This window comes from Eublepharis macularius, chromosome 1, assembly GCF_028583425.1.
Source record: "Eublepharis macularius isolate TG4126 chromosome 1, MPM_Emac_v1.0, whole genome shotgun sequence".
Classification (NCBI taxonomy): domain Eukaryota; kingdom Metazoa; phylum Chordata; class Lepidosauria; order Squamata; family Eublepharidae; genus Eublepharis; species Eublepharis macularius.
The window spans coordinates 24,121,809-24,145,257 of record NC_072790.1 but is presented as its reverse complement, the minus strand read 5'-3'; the positions used below and the strand labels follow the sequence as shown (position 1 = coordinate 24,145,257).

General features: G+C 48.1%; 1 protein-coding gene and 1 pseudogene across 1 annotated transcript in view; one reads left to right on the top strand and one right to left on the bottom strand.

The window, feature by feature from the left end:
- LOC129341933 (cytochrome P450 2K6-like) overlaps nucleotides 1–14,772 on the bottom strand; it is a 29,839-nt gene extending 15,067 nt beyond the window's left edge. The window contains exons 1-3 of the mRNA XM_054997295.1: nucleotides 14,590–14,772; nucleotides 2,369–2,531; nucleotides 616–765 (exon numbers count right to left, since the gene is read on the bottom strand). Of these exons, the coding sequence (XP_054853270.1) occupies nucleotides 616–765; nucleotides 2,369–2,531; nucleotides 14,590–14,772 (496 nt within the window). The remainder of the gene's footprint in view (nucleotides 1–615; nucleotides 766–2,368; nucleotides 2,532–14,589) is intronic.
- LOC129341951 (E3 ubiquitin-protein ligase MARCHF2-like) overlaps nucleotides 1–19,519 on the top strand; it is a 33,211-nt pseudogene extending 13,692 nt beyond the window's left edge.
- Nucleotides 19,520–23,449: the final 3,930 nt, after the last annotated feature.

The window sequence follows — 23,449 nt, the reverse complement described above, 5'->3', positions numbered from 1 at the left end:
GATGTTGTGTGGTCTAGCCAATCAGTTCTCTCCACAGCCAGAAGGGGTGGTGAGTTTTGTGATTGTCACATGGCCAACCAATCCACATTCTTTACAGCCAGTATCTACTGGAAACAGGAAGAACCAGCTGTCCTTGGGCCTTAAAGGGTGTGTATGGGAATCCACTATGGATTCACCCTGTTCATGCAGGCTGGAAAAGGATGTTCAATGTTGTATTTGTGGTTGTTTTAACTAAGAAATGCTAATGAGGTCTGGAATGCTATGTACTACAGGCTTAAACAGGTTTAATGTTGCTTCTGTTTCTCCCAGGGAATCTTGGCAACTATAAGGGTCGGAGCCCTCAAATTACAATTCTTTAGTGTGCTTTTGGGGAAAGACATGAGAAGAGATCATTACAAAAATCAATTTATACTATGGCCATTTTCACACTGCTTACCTTCCCTCGAAACGACCCAGAATGTTGTGCAAAAAACGTGGAAGATCGCGTTTTCTCACAAATATCGCACAAGAAAATGCGATCTTCCGCGGTTTTTGCGCAACATTCTGGGTCGTTCTGAGGGAAGGTAAGCAGTGTGAAAACGGCCTATGGCTTTTAGGTAAGCGCTTGGAGCTCACCTTTGTAAGACTCAAACTTCTGAATTAGGGAATGGCACTCTTTGACAATTGTGTCCTCTATGGTCCTCCTGCCCATTCCATAGTCACGCAAAGTGGTTAAGGTAAACCGCCGCATCACTTTCCAGTTCTCACCGTGAGAAAAAACAACTCCTGAAAGAAAGAAAAGAGCTGGTATGAAGGGCTGGCATGACTGTTAGGGCCATATACACAAAACCTAGGAGGTGTATAGGAGATCTTGCTCATTGCAGGGAGCCCAGGATGAAAGGGTGCGATATGGTGCTATGTGTTCTGTGTACAAATGCACACAGGGCACTCATTTGCACACCCATAGTGAAGGATGGGCTACAGATAGAGGTGGATCCAAACATCCTCCAAAGAGCCTTCCTCCAGCCTAAAGAATCTTTAAGTGGGCTACCTTTAGAAGAAGAGTCACTTAAGTTGGAGGAATGCCGGCTGTCACAAAGGATGTGCAGGGCTTTTCCCACTGCAACACTTCACTCTATTTGTAGTGTTTTAATTTTTTTCCTGTGGCCACTCATTGAATAAAATTGAGGGTCGAGGATCAAAAGTTCCCATTTCACTCATACAGTTAAATGCCAGGATTAAGATTTGCTATCCTGAGTTCTGTCCCAATCTATATGTGGGAGAGAAAAGAGGGTTGAACTTAAGTATAGTTGCTCTTCATCAAGTGGTCCACTGTTCAGGCACACATTGGGACTGAACAATCAGAAGTCAGCCATGGAGAAGATTTCCAGAAGATTTTCACACTACTAACCTACTTCCAGAACGTTGCAAAATGTCACGCGATAAACGCGGAAGATAGTGTCTTCTCGCAAGAGTTTTGTGCAATGTCGTGCGAAACTCTTGCAAGAAGACACTATCTTCCGCGTTTTTTGCACAACATTTCGCAACGTTACAGAAGCAGGTTAGTCATGTGAAAACAGCCCCTGTTACAGTTCCACAAACTTGATTTGTGATTTCTTGGCTACTGGAGCTTTTGGGACTCTGGAGGAAGGACTAGAAAGAATTATCACCATTTCCCTCTACTCCCAAACTCCTTATCTTTCAGGGTAGAACTGAAGAAGGCAAGGGAAGGCATGGTCCCTGAAATTCTGTTTTGTTTTGGTTTTCTTTGTGCCAGAGCATACCCTTGGATTAAGTATTAACTGTGTTAGCCTGGACAGGGATGAAAATCACAGATGCTGCAACCACTTCACTAAAACTCAACAAGCCTAGATGGAAGATCTCCTGGGAAAGCTATGCATGGCTCAAGTGTTATGATGCAAGAAAATAGAAGGAGAGCTGCTGTAGCACAGCAGTTAAATGGCAGCCCTGTCTCAGACCCAGCTCCCAAGTTGTGTTGTGGGGATAATAATATGCTGACTTTGTTCACCACTCTGAGTGAGGCACTAATCTCTCTAGAAGAGTGGTATATAAACTGTTGTTGTTATTAAATACATAAATAAGCCTGCCAATTGAAAAACATCCAGTTTAGCTTACCCCTTCAATAGTTGCTTGATTGGCAGAAATCCGCAGGTGAATGTTTTCACACAAGGAGATAAACTTTATCTCCGTCTAATTCCTGCAGATCTACATGTAAGGATTGAATAACTAGCACACTATTCTCAAGTTGTGGATTAAGACAGACAATTTTATAGTCTGAAAAACTCCACTTTGCATATTTCCTAGGATAATTTGGTAGTTGGTGCAGTGACACGTAAGTAAGTTTCTTATTCCAAAGCAGCGTCCTCACCATAGCCTCTTACAGTCTCTTCAAAGATCGGGAGGTTGGCCCGCGCCGCAAAAGTATCTGCCTGGTTCACCAAAGCCTCTTTTATAGTCTCATAGCCTGTCAGAACCACCATTTTCTGGACTCCCATTTGGAAGCTGAAGACGGGACCATACTGCTTGGATAACTGAAATGGAATTTTAAAAAGTGAAAATGATAGTTCAGGTCTTCAAGATAATGATGAGTTGAGTCAAAAACATCAGTTAAATACCAACTGAAAAACCAAATGCCTGGATTTTGACAAGGTAAATGTAAAATGAAATTGAGAGAAAATTTAAATTTACAAGGATCCAGTTGTCAATGGTTTTTATGTGCATTAGAAAGGATTAAAACAGATAAAAGACTGTATGAATTTGATCAATCCATGACAGTATTTGAACCACAAAGAAAATCGCAAAATCATACAGTTGGAAGAGACCTCCAGGGCCATCTAGTCCAACCCCCTGCACAATGCAGGAAATTCACAAGTAGACATGGACACGAACAGCATTATGAACGGAAAAAAACTACGTCTGTTTGTGAATGGGCCGTTTGTGAGGCACCATTTCAGACAAACTAGCATTCGTCTCAAGCCTTATTCGTTGCATTCGTCCACTGTTTATGAAGCCAGACAGTCAGGCACCTTCAATCAATTGCCTCAGCAACAGAGGGAGGGACTGCCTGAACTCTGTCTGCACTCCGTCGCCCTGGACACCCCAATCAAAGCTCAACTTAGTTTGATGGGCAGGCCATCCTTCTAAGTGTGGAGCTGCAAATTGGTTATAATTGGTAACACGGGAGCAGACACCGGGGGGGAGGGAGGGAGGAGGGGGGTGTTCTGTGGCCATGGAAACTCCAATCTCATCCCTGCAAACCCTGTTAGGCAGTTCTGATGACCAACCACAGACCTCCTGCTTTTCTCAATGAGACCTCTGGCACTGTGCTCCCAGTTCTGGTTTTCAGTTTCAGCAAGCAGTGGAGTAGGAAAGAGCTCCTGCTAGCCTTTTGGGAGAGAGACAGGGAGAGTGCATCGGAGCTGGGATTTTGTATGTGTGTGTGTGTGTGTGGTTAGATAGGGATCTATCTCCACTGGTTCTAAGGCTGCTGCTAGGCTCTGGAGCCAAGCTCTGTGGGCCCCTCGGCTGAGGGCTCACCCAATTATTATTTTTATTAGTATCAGTGCCTGATCTGGTCAGGCTTCTGAGTGTGCTGGGATAGGGCTCTAGCCCCAGCCTCTGGTTCCAGGGCTGCTTCCAGGCCCTGGGGCCAAGTTCAGTGGGCACCTCAGCTGAGGGCTCACATTATTATTAGTGCCTGATCTGGTCAGGTCTCTGGGAGTGCTGGGCTAGGGCTCTAGCCCCCCCATCTGGGCTGGGCTAGGGCTCTAGCCCCCCCCCCCAGCTCAGTGGCACTGGCACCTCAGCTAAGGGCTCAGTGGAGTGGGAGGGAGCAGTTACCTGGGAGTGAGACAGGGAGAGTGCATTGAAGCCTGAATTTTTTCAGTCCACCCTCACTCCGTCTTCCGTGGCCAGCTCTGCAGCGCAGCCTGTAACCCTTCGACCTCCTTCCCCTGGGACAGTTAGTGACTCATGTTTCAAAGCCTCTGTATGGAGGCACTTTCAGGACCTTCCTAATGACCAACGTGTGGTGCGGTGCCGTGCCTGTGATGTTCTGGTGCGCAGGGGCAATAACCCGAAGCACCTGTCATCAACAGTCCTGACTAGGCACCTGAAGAGGCACCACCCGAGCCTGAGGCCTCCGTCCTCGCCCAGCAAAACATCCATTGGGAGGAGAAAGAGGGCTACCAGCTCTTCTGACCAGGGATCAGTGGGAGGGTCGCCAGAATCCACCCCAAGCAAGAATCCTTGCCCCGAAGGTGATGCTGGTGGGAGCAGAATGCTCAGGCAGGCTGCGCTCGCACAGCTTGTTCCCTCGGGGTCAGAGACACTGCCTAGAATGTTGAGGTTGAGGGCTCACAAGGCAGGCCTTCACTTCTTGGCAAAGACAATTGCCCTACATGGCTCCGTTCTTTCTGCAAAGGCAGGAAGGTGCTGCCACTTTGGGCCACAAGGAACAGCTCAACCGCTGTTGCACATGAAGTTGAACATCACGGTGCCTCATATCCAAGGCCCCTGCTCTCCCCTTTAACTGGGCGGGGGGAATGGGTCCCGTGACTCCCATCCTTTCTGCGAAGGCAGGAAGGTGGCCAATGTCAGCTGCCACCACTTTTGGCCACAACGAACACCTCAGCTGAATTGTACAGTACAGGGATACAGTATGGTTGAACAGTAGGGTGGGTCGTGTCAAGGGAACGGACTGACACTTCAGAGCCAGGGGGGAAATAGGTCCCGCAACTCCGTCCTTTCTGCAAAGGCAGGATCAGCTGCTGTTGCTGCCCTGTTTCTTCCTCTCCGTCTCTGGAACCACTCCGACCCTTCCCAGTGACCTCTCCTGTCCCATCCATCCCCTACTTTCTGTGAAGGCAGGAAGGTGGGTGATGCCACAAGACTGGAGAAGAGCTAATGTTATCCCAATCTTTAAGAAAGGGAAGAAGGATGACCCGGGAAACTACAGGCCAGTCAGTCTGACTTCTGTGACTGGGAAGATATTAGAACAGATTTTAAAGGGATCAATCTGTAAGCATCTGAAGGACCACTCAGTGATCCGGGGAAGTCAGCATGGTTTTGTCCCTAACAGATCTTGCCAGACAACCTTGTTTCCTTATTTGATCGAGTGACCAGCTTACTGGATCAAGGGAACTCTGTTGACATGATTTATCTGGATTTCAGTAAAGCTTTTGATAAGGTCCCCCATGACATTCTGATGGGCAAACTGGAAGACTGTGGAGTGGACTATAGGACAGTTTGGTGGATAGGGAATTGGTTAGAGGACTGCACTCAAAGAGTGGTGGTCAATGGCATTTCATCAGATTGGAGGGAGGTGCCCAGTGGGGTGCCGCAGGGCTCGGTTTGGGGCCTGGTACTTTTCAATATTTTTATCAATGATCTGGATGAAGGAGTGGAAGAGCTGCTCATTAAATTTGCTGATGATACCAAATTGGGAGGAGTAGCAAACACCCAAGAAGATAGAATTAAAATTCAACAAGACCTGAATACTCTGGAGAAGTGGGCAGCTGTGAATAGGATGCAATTCAACAAAGACAAGTGCACAGTATTACATCTGGGCCACAAAAATGGAAAGCACAAATACTGGATGGAGGATACACTTTTGGGCAGTAGTATATGTGAAAGGGATCTTGAGGTAAGAGTGTACTGTAAACTAAATATGAGCAGTCAGTGTGATGCGGTGGGAAAAAAGGCCAATTCAATCCTAGGTTGTATCATTGGGGCCATAGTGTCGAAATCGCAGGAGGTCATAGCCCCTCTCTATACTCCCTTGGTCAGGCCAAACCTGGAGTATTGTGTGCAGTTCTGGAGGCCTCACTTCAAAAAAGATGTGGACAAAATCGAGAGGGTGCAGAGGAGAGCGACGAGGATGATCAGGGGTCTGGAGATTGAGCCCTACGAGGAAAGGCTGAGGGCTTTGGGAATGTTTAGTTTGGAGAAGAGGAGATTGAGGGGGGACATGATTGCTCTCTTTAAGTATTTGAAAGGAGGAGGGCAGGGAGCTGGCAGCAGAAGTTCTTAATTTCTCTCCTGTCTGTTCCTTCTTTATATATTAATGAGATTGTTGCTTCCATCCATGATTCCGGCAAGGATACCTCTTCTACCGTTGTACAGATCATATTTTTAAAGGGTAGGAGGACAGTATCTTCTAATACTTTATAATATTCTGCTGTAGCTCATCTGAGCCTGGAATCTTCCCATTATTTTGTTTTTGTATAGCTTCCACTATTTCCATTGGCGTAATTGGATCATTCAACCACCTTCTTTTCCCTTCTGATAACTTTGGTAAATCTTGCTTTCCCAAATATTGTTTCTGCATTTCAATTGGTATTTCCAGCTTACCATATAATTTCTTATAAAAAGTTTCCACGATTTTCCTTAACTCGTTTTTTTTTGTTTCTTTTCTTTCTTCATCATATGAATAAATAAATCTTTTCCCTTTTTCTTTTCTCAGTTTATACGCCAACCACCTCCCTGATTTATTAGCATGTTCAAAGTGGTTTTGTTTAGCAAATTTAATCTTTTGTGTCATCTCTTCAGTCAGTAATAAATTTATTTGGTTTTGTAATGCCTTAATTTTACTTTTTAACGTTACATTTGAGGGCTCTTCTTTAAGTTCTTTTTCATTCTTCTCCAAACTTTCCACAATGTCTTTATATCGTTGTTGTTTCTCTTTTCTGTTTAGCTGCGTATCTTATTGCCAGTCCTATAACTCCAAGCTCCATACTGCAATCTTGACCAAACTTGGGTGATGGCTGGAGGAGAGCCTGCTGCACATTCCCTATGAATTTGCACTCTCTGTGCTAAGGGGGCCGCTCTGGCGCCAAGAAGCAATGAACACCAAACACATTCATTAATGGGACATGTTCGTTTCCATTCATTTGTTCATGTTCATCATCGGCAACAAACAACTAACAGCCTGTTTGTTTTTTTCCTGTTCGTGCCCATCTATTCACAAGTACCTCCCCCCCCACACCCACTGACCACTGCTCCATGCTCAGAAGATACAACCAAATGTTGGGCTTACACAGGTTAGAACCACCAAACAACAAGACTATAGTCCCCGTGGTCAACAGTCAAAGCATTAATACCTTATTCAAATTTTATCTCAAAGTGCAAGGTTCATAGTAAAGTGAACAATTATTTCAATTCAATAAGCTTTTACTCTGTTACAAATATGCCACCAGCACCCACTTGGTAGTAAAATATCTCAATGGATCATAAATACACAATACAATATCTCAATAAATACACAGGAGTTTATACAGACTTCATGCAATAAATATTCAATAAATAATTAATACCCCTTCAATAAATAGTAAAACCAGTATAAATAGGTAGTAGGTTTTCAGTGGGCATTACCAGGTTGAACTCAAAATTCCTTCAGGTTTTTTCCCCATTATGATTTTTAAGCAGATTGAACAAGGGGGGATAATTTTACAGATAACCTCTCCCCCCCAAAGTAGGTATATCTCTGTGTAGCTGCACTAAGTTCTCTGTACTAATTACTAAAATGGCTGTCAAGTAACAGCCAGCCAGCATAAGAACCTAGCCCCTGGCATTAAAACAAAACCGGGTCTGCATTCATTTCATTTTCCTACTCTTACAGTGACTGGTTTGTTTTTTTTTACATTTCTACTGAATATTCTACATTTACCTTCCTTCCTTGTTGTGGTTTCTTCCACACTTTCAGAAAGTGTGGAAGTCTTCCACTGCAGCACCCATACCTGGAGCTACCTGGAGCTGCAAAATTGCAGCGGCGTGTCTTTTTTCAGTCCTTGAAAAAAAAAATCAAGCCAATTGGGCAATGTGTTTGAACAAGCCACCCTCCCACCATTAGGTTTTTTGATTTTCACCCTTCCCCCAAGAGGGATGAAGAGAGAAGGAGGGGAGGAAAGAGAATGGCAGCTCTCTTTGGGATTGGCTGGGAGTGCTTTTTGCTTCTCCCTTGCGACAATCTGATTGGAAGGAAGATTCAGAACAGATTCCAATGAAATTCGAGCTCTTGCTACATTGGTGGTAAATGTGGGAACTTGGACAGAAACATGAATTTCATAAGAGAGGGCTTTTGTGACTACCAAGCAGCCAGGAGTAGCATTTCCTTTCTGGAGATTATCAAGTAAGGCTTGAAAATGGGGTTTTTTCTGTGATGTTTGGGGCTCAGGATTTTGTTTATGCCTGTCCGGGGTCAGCAGCCCAGCCCCCGGACTTGCTGACAGGCAGCAGCGGGGGGGGGGGGGCAGCCAGGAGACAGCAGTACAACCGCTCTGTCTGGCAAACAGAGCCAGAACCTGCCTACTCCAGGGGGAAGGGGCGAAAGGCCAAAGCCTCAGAAGGCTGGAGGGAGCAGGGAGAAGCCAGCTAGTCCCACCCCCCAGGGGGAAGAGAGGGGGCTAAGCAGGCTAGAGGAAAAGGGCCAAGGCAGGGGGAATAGGGACACAGCAACAACCCAAACAGAGCCCTTACCTTCCAAGGAGGAGAAGCAGCCACTACAGCCCAGAGCCACCCCCTGGCTAGAGGACAGCAGCCTGGCTCAGGAGGTGCTAGGAGCCAAGCCCCTCCAGGTGGAGCTGCCACAGGCATTCTGGGGGAGGAGATGGGTAGCCCCGCCCGGCATCAGTGAACAGGCAGCACAGAAGCTGGCCAGGGCAGCTCCTCGCGAGCAAGGCCAGCCAGGCTCAGCAGCACATAAGCCGGCTGGGGCAGCTCCTCGTGAGCAAGGCCAGGCAGGCTCAGCAGCACAGAAGCCGGCTGGGGCAGCTCCTCGTGAGCAAGGCCAGGCAGGCTCAGCAGCACCGAAGCTGGCTGGGGCAGCTCCTCATGAGCAAGGCCAAGGAGACCTCAGCTGGGGATGGCTCGCATTCAATCCCACCCTGCCAGCAAGGCAAGGAAGCCAAGAAGGGATTAGTGGTAGGAGGGAAACACCTGAGGGAAGGCCCAGCTGGGCCAAGTCAGGAGATGGCACGAGCCTAGAAGGAGGGCGGGGCGGGGAAAGGAAGCCCTATATAAGGTGGCTAGGAAGAGCTCTGAGGTGGTGGGTGTGAGTGAGGAGTGATGATGTGGAGTGAGAGCAGTAGGATGCAAGGGTGGAGGCTTGGAGGAGAGTGCTGGAAGGAGGAGATGAAGGAGGATGCAGGGGGTAAGCAGGCCAGGTTGAGCAGGCCAGCGAGTGGACTGAGAGGGAGTCTGGGTGAGGTATACTGCCCCTCCTTCCACAGAGCAGGGTCCTGCAGAATCCCTGGCCCCCCTGTGATGTCAGGTGCAGACCGCCCAGTGCCACGCCCAGCGGCAGTCGCGGCAAGCCCTGACAAGTTGGTGGCCCGTACGGGGAAGGTCGTTCCCACACAGGCGCCAGGCGAGGGGATGCATCCCAACGCCACGGCAGAGCTCAGACCATGGCTAGAGGCACACCTGGATGAGATGTGGAGGAAGCTGGAGGCAACCTTCCAAGCAGCTCAGGTGGAGCTAGCACAGGCAGTGGAGCACCAGATGCAAGCCTGCACCCCTGCAGCCACCCCACCAGTGGTATGCGCATTTGCGTGAGAAATTAACCCACCAGCCGGCAAGGCGGTGCAGGGTCTGTGCGCCACCGTGAGAATAGGACGGCAGACCCTACAAGCCCTGTTGGACTCAGGGAGTGCAGTATCAGCAATTCATTCCCAACTCATCCCAGCTGACACCCCAGTGCACCGCTGGGTCCCGGTGACAGATGTGATGGGCCGCACCCAGCCGTACCCTATGGTCTGGATCACAGTGGAATACCTGGGAGCGCTCCGCCGCCTGGAAGTTGCCAAGGTGGCCCACTTACCGCTCCCTATGCTGCTGGGGAGAGATGCCCCGGGGTTCTCCAGGCTACTTAGGGAGGCAGCCGAGGGACTGGCAAACCCACAGGTCGCCCCAGCGCTGCAAGTGGAGGAGGCCCCCGACCCGGATGAGGGTCCCTCTACCAGACCAGGGGCAGGCCCGCTGGCCAAGGACCCAGTGGGACCCCCGGCCGACCATCCCTTCTGCGAGGCCCAAGGGGCAGATGAGTCCTTGCAGCGCTTGCGGGAGACAGCAGCTCGTGAGGAGGACCGAGTGCAGGATGAGCGGAGGTCCCAACGGCTTCCCCGCATTGAGAAGCAAGGAGGGGTGTGGGTCCGCCTAGCCCGTGCCCCAAATGGCCAGGGAGAGATCCGCCAGCTACTGGTGCCAGCAGCTTACCGGGCAGAAGTCCTCCGCACAGCCCATGAGCACGCTTGGGCCGGGCATCTGGGGCACCACAAGACCCTGAAGAAGATCCTTGAGCGGTTCTTCTGGCCCTCCGTGAACGCGGACGTGAAGGCACACTGCCGCTCGTGCCCCACCTGTCAGCGGGTGGCAGCCCGGCGCCCACCAAAGGCCCCCCTCTCCCCGCTGCCTGTCATGGAGACGCCCTTCCAACGCATCGCGATGGACTTTATCGGCCCACTGCCACGCACGCCCCGGGGCCACCGCTTTGCCCTGGTGATCGTGGACTATGCTACACGATTCCCTGAGGTCATCCCGCTTAAGACGATGCAGACCCCGGGGATGATACGAGCCCTGTCCAAGTTTTTTGCCATGGTGGGACTGCCTGATGAAATCTTGACAGACCGGGGGGGGGGGGCCGTTCCGGGCCAAAGCCATGCGTCAACTCTGCCAGAATTTGGGGATCCGGCAGGTATTCACCTTGGCGTACCACCCTCAGACCGACGGTTTGGCAGAGCGTCTGAACCAGACCGTCAAGGAAGCCTTGAGGAAGATGACACGGGACAAGCCTCGACAGTGGAACCTATACATCGACCCCCTCATGTTCGCCTTTAGGGAGACCCCGCAGGCGTCCACCGGCTTTAGCCCCTTCGAACTGCTGTACGGGCGCAAGCCGCGGGGGATGCTCTCTCGGTTGGCAGAACGGTGGGGTCCCCGCACCAGCAGCCCTGCTCCCCCCATACCGGAGTACATGAGCCAGCTCCGCGAGCGGGTGCAGCAGTCCCAGGCCGAGGCCAACCGCCAGCTGACCCACGCCCAGACAAAGCAGAAGGCAGCCTACGACCGGGGCGCAAGGATGAGGACCTTCCAAATCGGAGAGAAGGTCCTGGTACACCACTCGGTGTTCCCACGGGAGGAGGGGGACCCATGGAGGGGCCCTTACCAAATTCGGAGGGTGCTGGGCCCCACCACCTATGAGCTGCAGTGCGGGCCAGGCCGACGCCAACGCAGAACCCTGCACGTGAACCTGCTCAAGCGGTGGCATGAGCGGCCAGAGGATGGGTGCGTCTTGGCTGAAGACCCCTTAGACCTCCCAGACAGCGAGCTGCCATGGACTGCTGACGCCCCAGAGTTCGAGGAGCCGAAGGTGGATCCACAGCTCAACCCTGCCCAGAAGGCCCAGCTACAGGCCCTGTGGAGGCAAGTGCCCGGGGTCTTTTCAAGACGCCCTGGGGTCACAAACCTGGTGCACCATGCCATCCCCACCCAGCCGGGGCAATCTGCACGGGCAACCTGGCGACCCATCCCCCGGAAGCAGTGGGAGGCAGTGGATCGGGAGACGGAGGAAATGCTGCGCCTGGGGGTGATTGAACCGTCCCAAAGTGAATGGCGCAGCCCCATCGTGTTGGTGCCGAAGCCAGACGGGTCGACTCGATTCTGCATCGACTACCGCGAGCTGAACAAGGTGGCCAAGTTCGACGCGTACCCCATGCCCCGGGCAGATGTTCTGGTGGGGCAGTTGGGGCCCGCACGGTACCTATCCGCCCTCGACCTAACGAAAGGGTACTGGCAGGTGCCAGTTTGCCCCGAGGACAAGGAAAAGACAGCCTTTGCCACCCCCCGGGGCCTCTTCCAGTTCCGCCGCATGCCCTTCGGCCTCCATGGGGCAGCAGCTACCTTTCAGCGACTGGTGGACCAAGTCCTGGGGGGCTGTCGGGACTTCGCAATGGCTTACATTGATGACATTGTCATCTTCAGTCCCGACTGGCCCACTCACCTGCAACATCTGGAAAGAGTCCTCACCGCGCTCCAGAAGGCAGGGCTGAAGGCCAACCCCAAGAAGAGCCACTTGGGGTTCCAAGAACTCAAGTACCTGGGGTTTGTCATAGGGGGTGGGCAGGTCCGCCCTCCCCCTGAGAAGGTGGCCTCCATCGGGGATGTCCCCCAGCCTCAGACCAAGCGTCAGCTCAGGCGGTTCCTGGGGCTCCTCGGCTATTACGGGCGCTTCATTCCCCATTTTGCATCCCGCGCAGCCCCCCTGACAGACTGCCTGAGGAAGGGCAGCTCTAGTCGCCTCAGCTGGACGCCAGAGCGGACGGCCGCCTTCCAAGACTTACGCACCGCCCTGTCAGACACCACAAAGCTCTGGAACCCTGACTTTGAGAGGCCCTTCATCCTGGCAACTGACGCGTCGGCCTCCGGCCTCGGGGCGGTCTTGATGCAGGAGCGAGACGGGGAGAGGGTGCCCATCTTGTTCTTAAGCCGCAAGCTCCAGCCAGCAGAGCAGAAGTATGCCACCCTCGAGAGAGAAGCCCTTGCCATCAAGTGGGCCGTGGGGGCTTTGAGATATTATCTGGCCAATAACCCCTTTACGCTGGTGACGGATCATGCACCGCTCCAGTGGATGCACCGCATGAAGGAGCACAACCCCCGCGTCCTGAGGTGGTACCTGTCCCTGCTGCCGTACCGATTCGCCATCACCTACCGTCGGGGGGCCAACCACATGGACGCAGACTTCATGTCACGGCTCTTCGAGCCAGACCCCCCCGAGTCGACGTCCAGGCTAAGAGGGGGTGTGTGTCCGGGGTCAGCAGCCCAGCCCCCGGACTTGCTGACAGGCAGCGGCAGGGGGCAGCCAGGAGACAGCAGTACAACCGCTCTGTCTGGCAAACAGAGCCAGAACCTGCCTACTCCAGGGGGAAGGGGCGAAAGGCCAAAGCCTCAGAAGGCTGGAGGGAGCAGGGAGAAGCCAGCTAGTCCCACCCCCCAGGGGGAAGAGAGGGGGCTAAGCAGGCTAGAGGAAAAGGGCCAAGGCAGGGGGAATAGGGACACAGCAACAACCCAAACAGAGCCCTTACCTTCCAAGGAGGAGAAGCAGCCACTACAGCCCAGAGCCACCCCCTGGCTAGAGGACAGCAGCCTGGCTCAGGAGGTGCTAGGAGCCAAGCCCCTCCAGGTGGAGCTGCCACAGGCATTCTGGGGGAGGAGATGGGTAGCCCCGCCCGGCATCAGTGAACAGGCAGCACAGAAGCTGGCCAGGGCAGCTCCTCGCGAGCAAGGCCAGCCAGGCTCAGCAGCACATAAGCCGGCTGGGGCAGCTCCTCGTGAGCAAGGCCAGGCAGGCTCAGCAGCACAGAAGCCGGCTGGGGCAGCTCCTCGTGAGCAAGGCCAGGCAGGCTCAGCAGCACCGAAGCCGGCTGGGGCAGCTCCTCATGAGCAAGGCCAAGGAGACCTCAGCTGGGGATGGCTCGCATTCAATCCCACCCTGCCAGCAAGGCAAGGAAGCCAGGAAGGGATTAGTGGTAGGAGGGAAACACCTGAGGGAAGGCCCAGCTGGGCCAAGTCAGGAGATGGCACGAGCCTAGAAGGAGGGCGGGGCGGGGAAAGGAAGCCCTATATAAGGTGGCTAGGAAGAGCTCTGAGGTGGTGGGTGTGAGTGAGGAGTGATGATGTGGAGTGAGAGCAGTAGGATGCAAGGGTGGAGGCTTGGAGGAGAGTGCTGGAAGGAGGAGATGAAGGAGGATGCAGGGGGTAAGCAGGCCAGGTTGAGCAGGCCAGCGAGTGGACTGAGAGGGAGTCTGGGTGAGGTATATCGCCCCTCCTTCCACAGAGCAGGGTCCTGCAGAATCCCTGGCCCCCCTGTGATGTCAGGTGCAGACCGCCCAGTGCCATGCCCAGCGGCAGTCGCGGCAAGCCCTGACAATGCCCACCCTTAATATCTGCAACAACAGAACTAATAGTACTCCCCCAAACCACTAATGGTGGTTTATTGACTACCAAGCACCAGCATTCATCACCAGCACCTCGATGTTATCTGGAGTGAGCCACTGAGTGTCATACAGCTGATTTCCTACTCCAAATGCTGGTTTAAAACCTCTGAGTGGTTTTTAGTAATGTGCTTAGAGATTATATAAACAGATATATCACCCCACCCACCCCATCCCTATTATCTAGGTAAGTTGAAATGGGGAAAGTCTCTTACATATCTTTCAACATATTTGCCATGTGTTCAATGGGACAACACTTTCAGCTTTTGGACATTTCTCTATAAGTTCAATTAACCCAACAACTCACTGACAACAGTACTCTTTGGACCCACTATAATTTTCTTTTGGCACCACAGTGATTTAGTTAACTGAATTTCCATCCAATTACTAACCAGAGTTGACCCAGCTTAGTAGCTAAGATTTGATGAGAACAAGCTACCCCAGGCCATCCAGGTCAGGGCAATATATCAAGTACATTTTATTCATGCACAGACAAATAACATATTTGTTTGGATGTTAATGCTTGTGCTTGAAATGGAGAAGCTGAATGTCTCTCTGTCCTGCAAGACCAGCACAACACAAAGATCTGGAACAAAAGGCTTACCTTTAACAGGGTTCTGTGAGGCCTCTTAATGTCCATTAGATGGAGGTTTCCTATTAGTGGTAATGGTTTTGGTCCCGGTGGAAGATTTTGTCTGCTGCTGTTCCAGAAATTGCTCATTTTCCAAAGGAATGCAATTGCCAGGGGAAATAGGAACAACACAGAAATAGGATCCATCCACTCCATTTCCTGATAATGAAAAGTTAGCTGCCGTGGTCACAGCGAACTTTGCAATAGAATATGATCAAGGACAGTGTCTGCCAACTGAAATAAACAGCACAAATTGTTCATATAGACACAGTCTTATATAAGTTCTCACAAATCATTTAGGTCACGCATTCCCTAATTTTCTGAGTATTCCAGCTATAAAAAACCTGTATATGATGAGGTGGGCGGTGTCTAATTCATCAGGTGAACAGAACAGGTGTAAACTCTCTTGACTCCTGACAAACATAAACTTTCTTGACTCCTCATCACAATGCTGTCTGGAAGGGTAATCTTAGTTAATCATAAACTGGGTCCAAAGAGTATTGTTGCCAATGGGCAGAGAGAGAGCAATTTCCTTTTTTCTGTACGAAGAAATGGCTCATTTTTGGTTCATTTTAATGTTAATATTCTGTATTCTTTATCTTTGTTATGAATATCACACATCTTTTTTTAAAAAAACATATTCAGTATTGGCTTCATTTGGTTTCAAATTTGGGGAGCTTATTTCTGACTGTAACCCCCACCCCCACCCCTCCTCAATCCATCCGGGATAAAATTCTGAGTGACAACATTCCTGTATCCAAGGAATCCTCCAGCATGTCAAATTTCAGACCAAAAGGAGAAAGCATCACCATTTTCACAATATCACACTTCACAGTGCCATTTATTTTCTAAACAATAAAAAGAAGAAAATTATGGTATGTTTGAGGGGGGCACAAAAATGATTAAAAGACAGCAAAAATACTTAGACTGCTGTAACTTAGTCATTCAGGAAGAAGCCACCTGCCATTAGATCAGGTGGCATTCATGAGTACTTGACTCTATACTCCACAATAGAGATGGGCACAAACCGGAAAAAAATCCTGAACCGTGCGGTTCGTGAGTCGTTGCATTTCATGAACCATTGACTTTCATGAATCTGTCCCAGTTCACGAACCAGTTAGTTTGCCACTTCCTGGACAGCAAAAGGTCTGCAGGAAGTCCATCCCCTGTTGCCTAGGAAACTGATTGATTAGTGCCAGGCAGTCTGCAGTGAAGAACCAAAAAACCAAAACCAAACGAACCAGCCTAAAGTTTGTGGCGGTTCATCAGAAATGGGCTCTGATGAACCACTGGTTTGCAAACCATAAACCAGCCTGGTTCGTCATGAACTTTGGTTCGTATTTCAGTTCGTGCCCATCTCTACTCCACAACATAGTAAGGGCAAAGCCAGGCACAATGATGGATGCTTGCTTTCTCCTCACCATGTCTGAAAAGACTCAGCCTATCTGCCCCTGAAGTTGGCACTGCCACAGGATGACCTTCAGAGGGACTATATGAACCTATCTAGGAGAAGTAATATATTGTATTTTCATTACTTGGTTGTTTGTCATTTCTAGCATAGCATGCTATAAACTAATTTAATTAACAAACCTAGCAAATACCATGATTGTGGTTTGTCTTCATCTCACGTGCAATGAATTACATGAAGGAGAGGAGCGCTGTGCAGGATGGTGGAGGATCTGTGAGCATCAGTCATAATTCTATGATTGCTCAGAATTTGGCCTCATCCCTGATGACTAAGAAGGTACAAGAGAGAAGAAGAAAGAGCTGGCTTTGGTCGAGGATTCCAATAATCATGATAGATACTTCAGTTTAGTATCAGAAAGGAAGGTCATGCTAAGAAAGCAGTTCAGAAGTTGTTTCCTCTGGTTTCAGTAGGAAATACATTTCTGGATTAACATTTCCACACAGCTACATTCTGGGTTCTATTATTTGGTAAAACTAATATGTGACAGAATGTTGAGCACTGAATTCTAGAAGAATCCCATATATTTGTCAATAGATCCTCACCAAATTTCATTTTGTGCTCTTTTTACTGGGAAGGAGGTTGAGTGTGGCATGCTCTGCTGAAATTGGTGTTACTTGATGTTGCAATGTCACTTCTGGGTAGAGGGCAGTGAGTAGTGCCATGCGACACTCTTAGAATTTATCTGATCTCTATGGTAAAGACCATAGATATGGGGAATTCCTAGAATGTCACTTGACATGGTGATGTCACTGCACCATGATACCAATTCCCCACCACCACTCATTTCCCCCTTAACTCTAGTGAGTGCTGGGGGAGGATGGGGGAGAGCTAATGCAGGCTTACCCAGTGATAGCAGGCCAGTTGCATCCCTAGCTTTCAGATTTAGCGCAGATGGAGACTTTTTGGGTTATCAAATTATATCTTAAATATTTTTTTACAGATTTTTACTGACACAATAGGGTTTGGCAATTAATGTATCCTCATCTCACAAATCCTTTTTAAAAAAGCTGTTCAACATTTAAATAAAGGTTCTGGAAGAGGTTGCTGGGAAAGTTAGGGTGAAGTGTCACTTATAAGCAGACAACGCCCAACTCTTTTCTTTTCAACTGAAGATACCTCAAAGAATAAAATACCTTGGAGTATGTACCTGCAACTATCTGGTCTCGCTGATCAGATTGATCTGAAGAAACTATTCCTCACTCCTAATACAGAATTTGAACGCATGTTAGAGCCCTCTTCCTTCAATAATAAAGGCCTGATTTCAAAACTGTATAACGTAATTTTAACTACTCTTAAATCTAAAGAATTGAAAATTCAAGTCCAATGGGCCCAAGACTGCCAAACAGATCTTAATACTGATACCTGGAAGCGTATTTGGTCCTCCAATATTTATAATTCCAAAACAATTGTCACCAAGATAACAAACTTACAAGATATTAAATAGATGTTATCTAACTCCGAAAAAACTCTCTCAGTTCTCGTCTGCACAGTCCCCAAACTGCTGGAAAAATTGCAGTGAAACAGGTAGTTTTGATCACTGTTGGTGGAAATGTAAATACATAGAAAAATTCTGGAAGGAGGTTCTTAATGAAATACACCAAATCACAAACGTTCATATTCCATTATTGCCTGAACTCATTTTGTAGATATCTGGGTCAATTGTCAAGTTAGTATACCCGCAATAAGTAAAGACCTCATTGAAACTCTGCTAGTGGCTGCTAACAGTACAATTGTCGAACTCTGGAAGTCAAATACCAACCCTACAATCAACAGTTGGTATATGAAAATCTGGGATCACTTCATTTCAGAGAAATTACATGATAAAATCCTCCAGATGGAGTACTTTCCAAGAACCACAAATTTTCTAGAAAAGTGGCTTCCCTTCCTTAAATATCTTGAAATTAATAGACCCCATCCAGGCTTAAAACAGTTTTATTTACATTCATATGTGTAAATTACTTTTATGTGTCTTACTAAATTTAAGGGTTTTTATGTATGTTGTTGTGTATAATAGTGTTCATTCGGCTTTTGACTTTTATAAGCAACTGCTATATTTTACTACACTTGATTGTAAAGTTTTGTAATCTAAAATTTTCTGTAAATGACAAACTACAATCTGTATCTTATGTATTTGATTACAATAAAACGGTTTAATTTTTTTAAAAAAAGATGTGTTATTAAAGAAAATGAAAATGGCCCATCAAGGACATAGCTGTAGTCAATTATTCAACGAATGTTTTAGTAAATGCCATCCCACTTAGTGAATTTCATCCAACAAAGAATTTGAGACAGAAATTTGACTTTAATGGAGAACAGAAAATTTAAAGTCCCTGAAGAGAAATGGAATATGATCCAGTCCAAATCAGTTATATTTAACTCCCCATTGTTTCCATCAGACATTTAAGCTAGCACTTGAAGAGTCTGATTAAAAATTACAGAAAAATCAAGTTCTACCTTACCTTTGTGACTGCTTACCTTTGTAACTGTGTGTATGCTCCACCCTCTGTCCTGTATTTACAATACCTAGCCTCTGACTGCTCTGGCCATGGATTTTCACAGCAACTACGCTGCCCTTGATATTAGTCAAAAGGCCGAGATGTGAGGTGCGCAGCTCTGGCTGGAAGAACGGCCTGCTACTGCCACCACTCAGGGAAGATGGGGAGGCCTGCTAGGCAATAGCACTGAGGGGGATCAACAACATGGAGGGAGGGAGGGTCTCTGGTGGAAGGGGTGGGCCTTCACAATCGAGCTGCTGAAATATAAGCATTCCCTGCTGCCATGACAACGGGTTAGTTCACTCTGTAACTTGGACTGATACAGCACATCACCCCAGTCACAGCCAAGGATGGCCAGCTGCTCTCCATGGTGATCAAAGCCCTGGAGACACAGAATGATGGCTCCCCTGTGTTGGATCTGTCATGAAGGTGGAAGCAGAGAGGGCCTGCTGTCCCCATGCAATTGCACCAGCACACTGGGGGCTGTCCACAAAAACTGCCTGGAGAAGTGGCTCCCCTCTTCAAACACCAAGTGCTGCGAATTCTGCCATACTGTGTTTGTTATGGAGAGAAGACAACACCTAACAGAGTGGCTGGCAGGTCCTGGGCCAACAATGAGGAGCGATAGGGTGTGTTTCTTCTTCATCACCCTTCTGGCTGCCGTCTCCAGCTGGCTGTGCCTCTGCAGAACCCAGAATTATCGGCAGTTCAGCAACCACTTAGAAGCCATCAGAATGATGGTGTTGATCATAGCATTTTTTACTCTCTGTGTTTCCCTGTAGTTTCATTCCGCTACCATTGCTAGCTGAACTTGGAGTGGCAAAGGAGCAATCAGAAAGTCCTCCAGATGATCCCAGACTCACAAAACCCTCGCCCTGTCCTGCACTCCTTGCTCTCTGCCAAGCCGCTGAAGAAGGTGGCTGACAAAATGACTGTATGAGCTGGACTGAGCTTTGGGGGAAATCCCCACCCCCATGCAAGGTGAATTTTGGTGGGGCTGCACTTTTCCAGGAGGCCATCACAAAGACTTACCTGAACAAGCAACCCGAGAAAAGGGGGGGGGAATCATAGGAAGAAAGGGAATCTCTGGGCACATGGAATGACCTCGGGAGGCAACCAAGTACGACCCTCCACTGACCAGGCTCCATCCACAAGAGGAACATGCAGGGAAGAAAGCTGTCTCCCTGTATTCATAATCCTACAGTCTATATTCTCAGGTACTTAACCTAACGATTTTGACAAACGAAGTGTTTTAACCAGGGTTTTTTTTCTGGGAAAAGAGGTGGTGGAACTCAGTGGGTTGCCCTCGGAGAAAATGGTCACATGGCTGGTGGCCTCGCCCCCTGATCTCCAGACAGAGGGGAGTTGAGATGGCCCTCCGCGCTGCCAAGCGGCGCGGAGGGCCATCTCAACTCCCCTCTGTCTGGAGATCAGGGGGTGGGACCACCAGCCATGTGACTGTTTTCAAGAGGTTCCGGAACTCCATTCCCCTGCGTGCCCCCTGAAAAAAAGCCCTGGTTTTAACAAGCACATAAAGTGAAGTGTTTTCTTGTGCTGCATTTGAAAACCTTTTTGGTGGGAGAAAAATAAACCCAAAACAATATTTTTGAGCCTGTTCTTCCTCCTTTAAAAAAATGCTCAAATAAACCTGGTTTCTCTTAATCTGCTTCTTCATTAAAAGGTAATGCTCTGCTTTAAAGATAATTAGATGGCTATTGCTTTAACATTATAATAAGTAATCAGCTGAAATTCAGGGAAGCACCTTCTTCTTGTAAAAAACATAAATGGTTTTTGAAGTGGAAATGAAAAACATCCCGGATTGCCTAGGACAGGAGTCTGTGGTTATTTCTTTACAGGAAGGTATGAATTCTCTTCTTCTATCTTACAGGAAGAGAAAGAAAACACTAGTTTGTGAAAAACACCCAGGTATCTCATGTTGTTTTGTAAACTCTAATCACACTCTTAGAAAGGGCTCTCCCAAAGATTTTGGACATCCTAGGCAAAGGACATCTTCGCCTTGGCCGTCGTCACAGGGGCTTCTATTTAGCGCGAAAATGGCGCAATTTCCCAGCAAACACCCACCTTATTCCAACACTGATGCGATTTTCTCTCTTCTGCTTTGTGCTTGATAGTCACGATATTTTGCGCCTCAGTGTGAATGCCTCACATCGATGTTTTTCGCCTCACCACGCCATAGGCCCACCCTTTTTTTCTCTCCTCAATCCCAGAATCCATTTCTCCCGCGACTCCCCCTTTTTTTTGTAATAATGTCCTTATATCGCTATAACGACATCACACAATGAAAATTTCCTGCTGAAGAAAACAAGTAAAAATGACTGAATTGCCATTAGAGAAATTTTAATTTTAACCCAAAACCACACCTCGCTAAAAATGGCCGTGTTCAGTCATTTTCCAGGGTTTTTTTTAACATTACGTTAATTATGATGTTATCTAATGTTATTCCGTTATAGCGGAATTAAATGCCAAAAAAAATAAAAGGGGGGGGGGAGCTGCTTCTGCGCCCATTAGAGAGAATGGAACAGAGCGCTTAGATGTGGACAGCTGGGAGCGCGAAGAAACGCAAGGTGACCCAAAGAAACGTTACTGTGCCAATAACAGCGATGACGCTATATGCTGTAAATCTAACGGAACAGATGCCCGTGTGACGACGGCCCTCATCTCTCTTCCCCATTCCACATAGCAGTGAAACTTCTATCACCCTCCTTTACCCCCCTGTACTCCAGGGAAGCTGCCCCACTCACACTGCCTCACTGGGGATGAGGCTATGGCTTGCTGTGGTGCCCATGCCTCCCAACATAGATGAATTGGGAGACAAATTGGGCCCTGGAAAAGGGCCCTCCTCCCAAACCTCCCCATGGCCCCAGCCCCATAATGGAGAAAGGGAAGAGGAAGGCTTTCTGCAGGCTACCCACTAGGGCCACGGGTGACACTTGGGCCTATTGTTTGCCACAACAGGCCCTGATGCTGCAGGCAGGCAGGCAGGCAGGCAGGCAGGCAAGGTGTTGACAGGGCTCGTTTTTCCCTAGGTAAATCACCTGTGTATCCCTAATGAATAGGCCAGCTCTTAGATCTCTCCCATTTTAAATAATGGGCTTAAGAACGGCTTAATTGGCTCTCTCTGAAGTTCCTCAGCATCTCCAAAACAGGCTCTTTTCAAGCACCAAATGAACAGATGTCCAAAGAGTTAAGATGGTAAAGTAATACATTTCAGTAAGACCGATCATCTTTGGAACAAAATAGCCTTTTAGAGTGGCATCCTCAGTGGAGGCACGTGGCACACTCACAGGGAGAATATTAGCATGCCTCTGCACTTCATGGATTACTGCATCTGTATAAGGCAGTTTTGATCGGTATTCAATCCGAGGCTGTGCCAACCTTTGCAATCTCTTCTTGGACCTTATCTGAGAAAAGAAAAAAATTCTTTCCATTAAAATAAACTTCATTGTTTCGAATGTAGTCCCTTAGTGAAGAAGCTGAAGGATGTCAAATCTTTTAGTAAATAAATTTGACATTCCCACCAATTACCCTTCATGAAGCCTTCCCCCAGCCCAAGAAAGGTGGCTTTTCCAATGGAACATAAATAAACTTTGCACAGAGGAGTGGTAGAATACGAATAGGAACCACCCCATTATTCTCACATCAGCTCCTCTGAGGAGCATCTCTGCCAGCTCCTGTAGAAAGGGTAAACTGAGAGAACCTTCTGTTCTGTCTTTTTAAACTACACGTCCCGGCTAACATTGCGTCTCCCTTCACTTGAGCGTCCTAGTGTAAGAAGTATCGTATAGAGAGACTCCCAGTGTCCCCACATTTAAAACTTCCTAAGAGGCTCCAAATTGTTCTCTGTCTGTCTCCACTCCCCAGCAGCTGTCAGATTCCCCAATGCTGTTGGACATTCATTTCCCACCATCAGGAGCATTAACCTTGTTTTATTTTGTCTTTGATATCTGTTTTGAAAGTCTGGTTCCATAGCATGAAATCTGTTTCAATAATAATTGCTTATGCTTTGAAATCCCAGCTGCTTTGATAGGCTGTTCTTTTGTAAAACTAAACTCCTTACTGTGTGTTCATGTACAAGTGTATTTTTAAAATAAAGGTTTCAAAGGTTCACCGGTTGTTACTTGGCATGTTTAAATTCTGTACCTCTTGCTGTTAGATTAGAAATGCATCACTAAAGCTTCTCCGGTCATTGACGTCCAATTCCTTGAGACATTCTATGAAGATGGCCTGTATGAAGTTGTCCAATTCCATCTTGTTATTAAGGACAGTCCTGCAACCACCAAACAGAAAGCCCAGAGCAGGAAACATGTTGTACAGCTAAAAAAACAACAGATGAGAAAGGAAAAGATGAAGAAAGCACCAAGGCTAAATGGTGAATCTCAGGCAAAGTACTTTTAAAAATAAAATATCATTGCTTCTTTTAAAATAAAGTATTGTTGCTTCTTTTCTCACATCCAGTCGTAAAGATTTTGAATATGGGAAGAAGTTGCTAGATGGAGCTTTCTCCCAGAGGGGATAACCTTTACACATCATTCAGGAAGCAAATCAGAGAGCAACTAACACTCCCTGGAGTGAGTTACTGGTACCCAAAATCAGACAAAATGAGGACAGAATTAAATGGGCAGTAGATTTCACCCACATAGCCTTGGGTATTGGGAATATAATTCGAAAACATTGGCATCTAGTATTCAGCACTGAAGGTTGTAGTTTGGTGCCATCTATTGGATATAGAAGGCGCAGAAATCATTCATCCTTCGTGGAAGTTACGAGTAATAGAGATCTCCCCAGGGGTCATTTCCCCTGTGGGGGGTGCAATATTTGTCCATTAACCACAAAGATATCTTAAGTTATA